Source organism: Gouania willdenowi, chromosome 7, assembly GCF_900634775.1.
Source record: "Gouania willdenowi chromosome 7, fGouWil2.1, whole genome shotgun sequence".
Taxonomy (NCBI): Eukaryota; Metazoa; Chordata; class Actinopteri; order Blenniiformes; family Gobiesocidae; genus Gouania; species Gouania willdenowi.
The window spans coordinates 1152496-1164501 of record NC_041050.1 but is presented as its reverse complement, the minus strand read 5'-3'; the positions used below and the strand labels follow the sequence as shown (position 1 = coordinate 1164501).

Here is a 12006-nt window from a genome sequence, read left to right as displayed (position 1 = left end):
CTATCCAATGAGAGGCCACGTTAAACAATGCTAAGTTATGCTAGGCTACATTTTGCTATACTCTGCTTGGTTACGATATGTTACGCTACTTTATGATATGTTATGCTAGGTTACATTTAATTATGCTACAATATTCTCTGTCATATGTTTTGCTACGTTATTCTAAGCTATGGTAGGCTACGTTACGCTATGCTATCTTACATTATACTACATTACATTACTTTCTGTTGTGCTACGCTGTGCCACAATCAATCATGTGACGTTAAGTTACACAGCGTTAGGATACGTTATGTTAATAGAAAAACTTTAGATTCTACTGTAGATTTTACAGAAAGCCACTAAATGTAGTTAATCTGCTTAAACCTGTTAGTTTGGATCAACTGTAGGTTCTTTAAAGAGTTACTGGGACATGCTGACACTAAATAATGTACACTTGTGAAGTAATCATGTTCTCAGAGGTGTGTGTGTGTGTGTGTGTGTGTGTGTGTGTGTGTGTGTGTGTGTTTTCCTTCAGCGGAGGATTGAGGAGCTGCTGCTGAAGCAGAAGGAGGTGATGGATCTGCTGAACATGGCGGAGGACGATGTGGCTCAGGTCAACGACCTGTTGTCTATGCTGCAGGACGCCAAAGAGGTCAGAACCAACGGGAAAGTCACTACAGTCAAAAAAAAAAAGTGGTGCTGTAAGACTTTCATTTATAGTTTTCTCCATGAAAAATTGACATTTTGTGTATAGTGACTTATTTTACTGTAAAAGACTGAGTTTAAAAAGTTCAAACCAAGTGAGGTAGGTATATAAATCCTTAAAACTAACTTTAATCTGTCGTTGGCGTGTTTCTCAGGAGTACGAGCGTCTGTCGGCTCAGCTGGACGGAGCTCGGACGCCATTGGTTCAGAAAGTGCAGAACTTTGCTTTGGCCGAGTCTAAGATCCCATTAGTGGAGGAAGCAGAGAAACACGCTGAGCTGCTCAACGCCATGGCCATGAACCTTTCAGAGTAAGAGCATCATTTCATCCCTTCACCTTCTAGTCAAATTAAAGTTAAACCAATGAAAAGTCCAGGTTGTTGACTCTGTCATCAGCTCCGAGAAACTGTTGTGACCCAAATCAACAAACAGATGCATGAAAATATGACAGGATTTGATACATTACATGTCATATTATCACTGTTCATCACAGAAGGAGCTGGAAAATTAAGTTTATTTGGTTTTTGATCAAAGAAAATTATAATTCTTCCCTTTTTTCCTCCTGAAACTCAAATGTAATAGAAAGACTTAATTAAAATGAAAACAAAGGTTATTATAAAAGCAGTTTGATACCTGCCAACCACTGCTACACTTAACACTATATAGTACGACATAACGTAAACACCTGCTCCTTCTGCGTGACACAAAATAAAGTATTTTCCTTCTGTATTGAAATTTAAAGTCATTTCTGTGTTTCTCAGTATAATCACAGAGACCAAGAAGGAGAAATTAATCGACGTCACTCAGGCTTACAACAAAATCATCAACAGCATCAAAGAAGCAGAGGATGCAGCGGAGGCAGCTGACAGAGCAGCAAATCAGACTCTACAGGTCTGACACACACACACACACACACACACACACACACACACACACACACACACACACACACACACACTGTTCACCAGCTGCACTACCTACTACGGAGATAAAGTAGAGATAAAACGAACTTTAATCTGTTTATCATCAGAGAAAGTTAATGTTGAGCAGAATGAGTTCAGATATATATTATTATTATATATATATATGTGTGTGTGTGTGTGTGTGGTTAATCCAGAACATAAAGAACCAGGATCTGGGTAAGATTGCAGATGATCTGAGGAACCACAGTGTGGAGCTGAAGGATGAGGTGGAGGCTCTGGATGAGGACCTGAACAACAGTAAAATTAACACTTTATTTATAATTCTACACTAACATCTGTCTACCATGGGGTTTTATTTTGAAAACCTACACAGAAGTTTAAATAAAACCCAATATCTTTTAACGTCTGTTGCTGATATCAGATAAAAACATTTCATTGGACCTTTTTTTCTTTTCTTCACAGATGTGAAACCACAGCTGGAAAATGCTCTCAGCCGATTGGACGATGCAAAAGAAAAGCAGGTTCAGGCTGTACAGGACCTGGAGGAGGTTCAGAACCACCTCAACTTCACTACCAGTAGGAACACACACACACACACACACACACAGAATTCATGATGAATCATGTGATGTTATAAATCTTCCACTTGTGTTGTTTTTTTTTTTTAGATGTGACTGAAGAGATCGACGAGGCCAAACGACTTTTAGATCAGGCGAACACCACGGCCACCAAAGTCAACGACGCCCTTCGTCCAATCAAAGAGCAGCTGGACCAGTGGCAGAAAACTTATGGAGACGCAAACGCTACCAACAACGACATCAACAACGCCCTGATGGACGCCAACAACACCAGTTAGTGTTTATACACACAGTTACACAATAACAACACAACACTTATGATGCCAATAAAAACAACACAATACTAACATCAAGAAAACAATATAATAACACAATCATAACAACACAATAGTAACAACACAACAACTGTAACAAATCAGTTTGTTTCATATTTTATGAATTAATGTAATCCCAGACAGGATGTATGTGTCAGTGGAACAGTCCATTAATGTGTCAGTGGAACAGTCCATTAATGTGTCAGTGGAACAGTCCATTAATGTATCAGCGGAACAGTCCATTAATGTGTCAGTGGAACAGTCCATTAATGTGTCAGCGGAACAGTCCATTAATGTGTCGGTGGAACAGTCCATTAATGTGTCGGCGGAACAGTCCATTAATGTGTCGGCGGAACAGTCCATTAATGTGTCAGTGGAACAGTCCATTAATGTGTCAGTGGAACAGTCCATTAATGTGTCAGCGGAACAGTCCATTAATGTGTCAGTGGAACAGTCCATTAATGTGTCAGTGGAACAGTCCATTAATGTGTCAGTGGAACAGTCCATTAATGTGTCAGTGGAACAGTCCATTAATGTATCAGCGGAACAGTCCATTAATGTGTCAGTGGAACAGTCCATTAATGTGTCAGCGGAACAGTCCATTAATGTGTCAGTGGAACAGTCTATTAATGTGTCGGCGGAACAGTCCATTAATGTGTCAGTGGAACAGTCCATTAATGTGTCAGTGGAACAGTCCATTAATGTGTCAGCGGAACAGTCCATTAATGTGTCAGCGGAACAGTCCATTAATGTGTCAGTGGAACAGTCCATTAATGTGTCAGTGGAACAGTCCATTAATGTGTCAGTGGAACAGTCTATTAATGTGTCAGTGGAACAGTCCATTAATGTGTCCATTAATGTGTCAGTGGAACAGTCCATTAATGTGTCAGTGGAACAGTCGGAACAGTCCATTAATGTGTCAGCGGAATAGTTCATTAACGGCGACCGTGGCTCAGGTGGTAGAGGGTCGTCTTCTGATCGAGAGGTTGGCGGTTCGATCCCAGTACCTGACTATGTGTCGAAGTGTCCTTGGGCAAGACACTGAACCCTAAGTTGCTCCCAGGGGTCGACTAGCGCCTTGCATGGCAGTCCATTAATGTGTCAGTGGAACAGTTCATTAATGTGTCAGTGGAACAGTCCATTACTGTGTCAGTGGAACAGTCCATTAATGTATCAGCGGAACAGTCCATTAATGTGTCAGTGGAACAGTCCATTAATGTGTCAGTGGAACAGTCCATTAATGTATCAGCGGAATAGTTCATTAATGTGTCAGTGGAACAGTCCATTAATGTATCAGCGGAATAGTTCATTAATGTGTCAGCGGAACAGTCCATTAATGTGTCAGCGGAACAGTCCATTAATGTGTCAGTGGAACAGTTCATTAATGTGTCAGTGGAACAGTCCATTACTGTGTCAGTGGAACAGTCCATTAATGTGTCAGCGGAACAGTCCATTAATGTGTCAGTAAATATAACCTCTGTGTACAGTGAACAAACTGGGAGAAACCATTCCCACTCTGATGAAGAAACTGGACAAACTCCAAAATCATTCCAGGCAGATGCCCAACATCTCTGAGAACATCAGCCGCATCCGACAGCTCATCCAACAGGCTAGGAACGCCGCCAGCAAGGTGAGAACGTCTGTGATCCAGACAGGAAGTGAGAGGTACTCACACACATAGAGACACACACTCATCCTCGTCTTCCTTTGATCCAGGTCAGCGTTCCAGTGAAATTTAATGGGAAGTCTGGGATCCAGGTGAGGACCCCTCCTAACCTGGCTGACCTGGCTGCGTACACCTACCTGAAGTTCTACATCACTCTGCCTGAGGCCTCCAGGGCCCGGCGCCAAGACGGCGTGGACAAGCAGTTTGTTTTTTACCTGGGAAACAAAGATGTATGGATCAGTTCTACTTCTATCTGAGGGGGCGTGTCCTATTACTAACTACTGTCTCTACAGTCCAGTAAGGAGTTCCTAGGAATGGCGCTGGAGGGGAAAAATCTACACTGGTACTTTAACGTCGGAGGAGAAACTGCTGAAGTTCTGATGACTGAAGACGTGAAGTCTGACGGGAACTTCAATAGTTTGGTGTTGGAAAGGTAGGAGAACACTTTGGTATCTGCACGGGTACGAGCTGAGAGACGTTTGTTAGCTTTCTCTGTGTTTAAAGACAGCCTAAAATTAGCTAATATATGATCCGCTAAAATATGATTTGCTAATACAGGGAAAATAAGATTTACGCTAAAATAAGATACGCTAATATAAAATAGGCTAAGATATGCTATGATAATGTACGTTACGATATGCTTAAATAAGATAAGATATTCTGAGAAATGCTACGATTTGCTGAGATGAAACAGTTTTTCTGATAAACTGAATGTATCTGGTTTTTCATTTGTTTTTGGTGGAAACTTTTGAGGTTTTTGAAGCATTTTCACACAGAAAACATTGGATTTTACTGTGAAAATCTCTTGTATGTCTGTAGTCATGTGAACGCATTGAACCATGGATGATTATAAATCTAGTTTTTTTTCAAAGTAAAGTTCAATGACTCAGAGATTAGAGGTTTGCAGGTGCTCACTCCCTGGTCTGTGTGTGCAGGATCCTCCAGTTTGGTCAGATGTCCATGTCCACCCAGGCTGCTGAAGGAGACCAGAGGGTGACCAAGGGCTACGTGGAGGCCAAGGGAGACCAGGGGCTGCTCAACCTCATGACACTAGACACCGTCTTCTATGTGGGAGGATACCCCAGCTCCTTCAAAGTAAGAGCGGGGGTGGAGTCAGTGTTCAGACGTTTATTGTTACTAACAGACGTGTTCTCCTGGTCCAGCCTCCAACTCCTCTGGCTCTGCCAAACTTCAGAGGCTGCATCGAGCTGGACACGCTGAACGAAGAGGTTCTGAGTCTCTACAACTTTGAGAAAACCTTCAAACTCAACACCACAGAGGAGAAGCCCTGTGGAAGGTCAGTGAACGCACCACAGGGTCAGTGAACGCACCACAGGGTCGGTGAACGCACCACAGGGTCAGTGAACGCACCACAGGGTCAGTGAACGCACCACAGGGTCGGTGAACGCACCACAGGGTCAGTGAACGCACCACAGGGTCAGTGAACGCACCACAGGGTCAGTGAACGCACCACAGGGTCAGTGAACGCACCACAGGAACGCACCACAGGGTCGCTGATCGCACCACAGGAACGCCCCACAGGGTCAGTGAACGCACCTCAGGGTCGGTGAACGCACCACAGGAACGCACCACAGGGTCAGTGAACGCACCACAGGGTCAGTGAACGCACCACAGGAACGCACCACAGGGTCGGTGAACGCACCACAGGGTCAGTGAACGCACCACAGGGTCGGTGAACGCACCACAGGAACGCACCACAGGGTCAGTGAACGCACCACAGGGTCGGTGAACGCACCACAGGGTCAGTGAACGCACCACAGGGTCAGGCCTGAGATGAATCTAATCATTTTAAAGCCTTCAATAATTTAAAGTGCTCGTTCATCACCTAATCAATAAAAAACAGTTTAACCTCTTATGTTTAATGTATGTCGACTGTATTTATTTCATAAACTTCTCCAGTTTACGCTGATGCATCGGACTATAAATGCTGAGTCATAGTTTAAACATTCCAGGTGTTTTTGGCCTGTCGTCTTTGCTGCAGGTCCAAGCCGACGCTGAGTCAGGCCTGGGTGAATGACGCAGCGTTTTTTGACGGCACAGGCTTCGCCGAGATCACCTTCACTGATGAGTCAGCGAAACTGCAGCGATTTGAACAGGAAGTGAAGCTGCTCTCGCACAAAGGAATCCTGCTGCTGCTGCTCTACCAGGTGACATCACAGTCACATGACCAGCACACGTCCACACATTTAAACATCCAACATTCTGTTTATACATCCAACCAAACATCCAACAATTTGCTTATACAACCAACTGAATATCCAATGACACATTTAAGCATTCAACTATCTCTTTGTACATCCAACGAAACATTCAATTAAACAACATGTAACTAGTTATTTAACCATCCATCCATCCATCCAACCATCCATCCAACGGGTCTCTCAATAGTTTCTCTTGTTTTCCTCAGTGTTAACGTCACATTCTCTCACTCCATCGTCACTAACGACTCAGGCTGTGTTTAGCTTCAGTTACACAGAGCAGACTTTACATGATGTTTTTCTATGTGTATAGATCTATGTAATGTGAATAATAGACACTGATAGAACAAAGCACAGATTTGACCTCTCTGCTGTTTTTCTGCTGTTCCAGGACCAGTTCCTGTGTCTGGCAGTTCTTCAGGGACGTCTGAAGGTTTTCTATGACTTCAGTGGAGTCATGGAGCAGATGGAACCTAATGAGCCCATCATAGAGTCTCTGGACATCTCTGACGCAGAGTCCAAGACCGTAAGTAGATGATGTGAACGTAACAACACGTAGGAAATGGTTTAGGTTTGAATGACCTTGACCTTTGAACGACCTCCACATTGACCTTGTGATGTCACTTCCAGCTGGAGATCATCATCCGGCACTCCGCACAGGAAGTGGTGGTGAGAAAAAACCGCAAGACGCTCTACACGCGCCGGTTTGAGAGCATCCCTCCGTTCACTGGCAGCTACTTCCTGGGAGGAGTCCCCGACAACAAACTGCCCAACAAGTAGGTCACAGGCTCCACCCCCTAAAGGGTCATCATATGTTGTGGCTCCAGTTGAGAGAGAGTGTGTGTGTGTGTGTGTGTCCAGGTTGAAGACGGTGTTCTCCAAGCGGAGCTCAGTCAAAGGCTGCTTCAGGAACGTTAAAGCTCTGGGCTCTCACATCGACTTGAAGAGGATGAAGAGTTCTGGAGTGAGCTTCGGCTGTGATGGAGACCTGCTGGTGAGCAAACATCACATCATGACTCAGCACGTGTGTGTGTGAGTTTTCCCACGCCTCTCCCTCTCCCCTCAGGTGGCCAGACAAGCTCACTTCAGTGGGCAGAGCTACCTAGATATGGCTCTCAGTGATGTCATCAGTCTGAGGAACAACTTCTACACCAGCTTCAGCTTCAGGACGGACCAATCAGACGGACTCATGTTTCACCATCGAGACAAGGTTTGAGCTTCATGTCCTTATGAATAAAAATATGTTGTGTATAGTGTACAGGGTTGATAATTGTATAAATGTGTAAATAAATGAGTGTGTATTAATTAGTTAATTGAGGTAAATAAATAGAATTAAAGAGAACTGGATACATTTCCATTGCCATGGCAATGTAAGCTAATAGTATAATTATAAGAAAGAGGAAGATTTGAAGCTATAGCTTGTGGCTGTAGCAACAGGATTAAAGCTTTAACAGCAGTTTTCCTCAAAGTTGATGAGCAGCAGCTGATACACTGTAGCAGACCTAATCAATCACTCTAAGGATTCCAAAAGCAGCTTGATTTGCATAAAACCTTAAGTTACAAATAAAAGTAAGAGACTTAGCATTTTACAAATGAGATATTATCATTGTCACTAAGGAGTAGAACATTTGAATAGTGTAAATTGGTTAAGATTTGCATGTAGCATGACAAACAGGGTCAATGTAAATATTAATATAAATGTGCCTTGGCACATTTTGTACAAAGTATATAGATTTGTAGATTAGAAAGTGGACAACATTTTGGTGCTAAAGTCGTGTCTCTGAGTTAAAAATTGATGAGCGATATCGCAGTTTACAGTAAAAGCATAAAACGTAAAAGTATTAGCATTTCACAAATTGCTGCTTTGTCACTAATCAGTGACAGTGTTGATCGGTTAAGAATTGTCAGAGTAGCAGCAGGTTAAAAAATATGGTCAGAAGAATAAGAAAGAATTTTGATTCATGTGTGTGTGTGTGTACAGGAGGGTGTGTGTCAGGTGTTCCTAAATGGTGGTCACGTCGTGGTCAGAGCTGGTAACAGTGAGGTTAAAACCCAGAAGACGTACAATGACGACAACAGCCACTACGTGTCCATCTACAACAACATGAACGGGTAGGAAAGACCGCCCCCTGTGGGCGGAGCCTCCTAACGTCCATCCACGCTCTAACTTTCTGATGCTCCGCCCCCTCCACAGGATCCGTTTGTACCTGGACGACGTGCTGGAGAAGACCAAGGAGGGGGTCCGTCTGGAGAACAGAGGCAGTGGAGCGGCCAGTGGCGGAGGGACCACCTACCTAGGAGGAACTCCTGATCAGACCCTCACCAACCTCACTGGGTGTCTGAGCAACGTCTTCATTAAGAGGTCAGATCAAAGGACGGGGATCAAAGCAACCCTTTAATGCTGATAACTATATCCACTTATGGAAACTTTTAAAACAAATGCAAGAAATGTTATTCAAACATTGTTTTACATAACGATAAAGTTAATCAGTTGCTTATAGATCACTCATCAATACTTTGTTATAGATATATAATAAATAGATCTGTTCCTGTCCTTCGGTATGGACCACTGTTTTTCAACCTTCAGGTCGTGACCCCATGTGTGGTCGCCTGAAATGCCTAGAAAAAAATGACTGATTAAAATTATAATTTAGCATTTTTTTTAATCATTATTCCTTTTGAAATTAAAACATCACACAATCTTCAAGCACGTGTATTCAATTCTATCACTTCCTCAAATATAAATCTAGTTAAAAAAAGAAAATACTGTATAACAATATACTGTTTATATCTGGTCACTATAGTGCTACTCATAACACTATATCACAAACATGATCAAAAACTAATTACAAAAATAAAATCTCAACCCAAAAAAGGTTGGGAACCTCTGATATAGACATATGATAAATAGAGCTGTTCCTGTCCTCTGTCACAGATATATGTGAATGTTAATCTTCCAGCTCTGTCTGTCCTTTGTTGCAGGGAATCCAGTCCTCAGACGGTTCTCAATCTGCTGAAGTCCAAAAAGAACGTTGACGTTCCTCTGGATTGTCCCACTGCTAAGAAACCTCAGCAGATCGTCGCCGTGACGACCAAACATAAACACAAAGTGAGAACACGTGTGACGCACATCTGAGATGAAGAAATGAACTTAAAAATAGCATTACGTATGGCACAGCATGAATAAAAATGGATAATATGTGTTCATTTCAAGCCAAATTGCAACATCTCATGGTAAAAAATAGGACTAAAAATGTTTGGAATTAATTACAGCTACACATTAGTTGAATTATTCCTGACTTTGTAGCCTTCCCTACTGAGAATTGGTTTTATATTTGATGTAAATCTCTGTTTTTTTAAGGTGGACTACAGATTTCTGTATTTAAAACATGATTTATTGTCACTCAATATTTTAAATGAACCATGTACGTCATGAAGAAGCTTTGAAAAACATTTACATTTGGGTTAAAGAGGCTGTGGCTTAACTTGAACTGTTATATACAGTTGAGTTATTGTAATTATTGATAATAACACATTTTATTTCTCTCTCAGGGTAAACACAGGAAGCCGTCGAGCTCTCGTAGTCGTAACACCAGGGACTCGTGTCAGCCTGTGATGTCACAGCAGGAAGTGGGAGCAACACACTTCAGTGGCTCCGCCCACAGCTTCCACAGATACGACGCTCTGCCCGGCTCAGTGTGAGTGTCAGAGAACGTTAGACTGAGCTAAAGAAGTCCAACAAATGTCCATTAAAGCTAATTATCTCTCTCTCTGTATGCAGACGTCACCTCTCTCTCTCTCTGAGGATCAACTCCTCTGACGGTGTGATCCTCCACGCCGTGGGGAAGCAGGGGGGCGGAGCCATGATGTCACTGAGCGTCTCTGATGGTCATCTGCTGCTGACGCTGAATGGAGGGAAGAGGAAAGTGAACTTGAGGAGCCGCAGGAAGTACAACGATGAGCAGTGGCACACGGTAAAGCACGGCGGGGGATCCATCAGAAACACATGCTCCTCTCCTCCACGCTAACAGGACTAGCTTAGAGTGTATAACATGCTAACACTGTGAGGGAAACAAAACACACTAAACAATAAACACAGTGTGAACATCACCTCCTAAACCTTTTTATGGAGGACTAAGAAAAATAAATGAATAACTCAATAAACATAAAAAAATTTAAATAATAAGATAAATAAATATAAATGGTAAAAATACAAAAAATAAATATAGATTGGTAAATAAAAGTGGAAATAAAAAAGAAAATATAAATACAATTTCCTTTTTTAACTTTTTATTTTATACATGTAAAAAATATGTTTTGTTTTTATTTTTTATTTCATTCTGTTAATTATTTATTTTTATGGCCGTTGGGTCACAACAAAATACTAATGTAAATGAGGAGGCTGTCTTAAATCTGTTAAACTGTTGAATAAAGATCAAAGAATAAAAATAAAAGCATTTTTTAAAATGTACAAAATAAATTATTAAATGAATAAAATTATTATTTCCACTTTTATTTATCAATTTATAATAAATATTTTTTAATTTTTGCTTTATTAAGCTTCTGTGTTTTTCCTCACTTAATTAATTTATTTGTATTTAATTTAATTTTATTTATGTATTTAACATACTTTTTACAACACCGCCCCCTAGTGGCTCATATTTACCAAACTAGTGCAGGTGCACACTCAATCCACCAGGGGGGGCACAAGACCACATTCAGGACCTTTAACTCCTTTAGTTTCTTTTTATTTATAAAAATAAAAACACAAACCAACTTTTGAGGAAGAGTTCGACTGATTTGGACATTTTACTGTTTTCTACATTAATTTACATTTATTTTATTTAATCACGTTTACGTCCTGTGTTTGATCTTTAAACATATGAACAGATAAATTAATGAACAGGATGTTATTTAAAGCACAGAAAGATCAGACGCCGCCACCGCTCAGGTTGGGCTGATGGAGGCTCCTCCCCCTCTGTCTCTGCATCTGATAGGCTCCTCCCCCTCTGTTTCTGCAGGTGTTCATTAAACGTGACGTAGAGAAGTTCACTTTGATCATAGACGGGATCAATTCTCAGTCTAAGAGGACGACAGGAGAGAAGCTCCGCCTCCACGCTTTGTATGTGGGTGGAGTCCCAGCAGCTTTGAGGGTAAACACACACACGAAAATAACAAAAACACACACACTTATGAAAATAAAACAAGGGTTTAAAGCAGTGGTTCCTGACCTTTTTTGGGTCATGACCCCATTTTTAAATCACAAGTTTGTTTTACTGTGTTTATGCACAAAGAGACGTGTTCAGATATTTTATTTCAACTGGATTTATATTTGAGAAAGTTAATGTACACAGTAACCACGGTTACGTGATGTTTTTTTAATTCAGAATTAGTTATTCAGAATTAAATCATTCGGGATGAAAGTGTTCTGCTTTGTGTTTACATGGAAAACCGGTTTATTCTGCTTTAGTTCATTTCTCTTTAGGTTTGTGGGTGAGGAAGCTTCTGATTGGACAGTGGGCGAACATGACGTATCACGTCTAACTTTATTGTCAGATATAAAACAGAAACCACACACGAGAAGTGTTTTTATCTTTATTATGATTTAGTTTTGAAGCAGCAG

General features: G+C 41.4%; 1 protein-coding gene across 2 annotated transcripts in view; it reads left to right on the top strand.

The window, feature by feature from the left end:
• Positions 1 to 12006, top strand: part of lama5 (laminin, alpha 5) — a 97508-nt gene that overhangs the window by 80519 nt on the left and 4983 nt on the right. For both annotated transcript variants that reach the window (XM_028451897.1, XM_028451896.1), the window contains exons 54-75: positions 515 to 631; positions 840 to 994; positions 1445 to 1574; positions 1801 to 1903; positions 2069 to 2182; positions 2275 to 2457; positions 3986 to 4128; positions 4215 to 4394; positions 4458 to 4597; positions 5100 to 5259; positions 5328 to 5461; positions 6167 to 6332; positions 6775 to 6909; positions 7014 to 7159; positions 7245 to 7377; positions 7450 to 7593; positions 8365 to 8495; positions 8578 to 8745; positions 9366 to 9492; positions 9936 to 10081; positions 10165 to 10357; positions 11405 to 11536. In XM_028451897.1, coding sequence (XP_028307698.1) covers positions 515 to 631; positions 840 to 994; positions 1445 to 1574; positions 1801 to 1903; positions 2069 to 2182; positions 2275 to 2457; positions 3986 to 4128; positions 4215 to 4394; positions 4458 to 4597; positions 5100 to 5259; positions 5328 to 5461; positions 6167 to 6332; positions 6775 to 6909; positions 7014 to 7159; positions 7245 to 7377; positions 7450 to 7593; positions 8365 to 8495; positions 8578 to 8745; positions 9366 to 9492; positions 9936 to 10081; positions 10165 to 10357; positions 11405 to 11536 — 3180 coding nt within the window. The remainder of the gene's footprint in view (positions 1 to 514; positions 632 to 839; positions 995 to 1444; positions 1575 to 1800; positions 1904 to 2068; positions 2183 to 2274; positions 2458 to 3985; positions 4129 to 4214; positions 4395 to 4457; positions 4598 to 5099; positions 5260 to 5327; positions 5462 to 6166; positions 6333 to 6774; positions 6910 to 7013; positions 7160 to 7244; positions 7378 to 7449; positions 7594 to 8364; positions 8496 to 8577; positions 8746 to 9365; positions 9493 to 9935; positions 10082 to 10164; positions 10358 to 11404; positions 11537 to 12006) is intronic.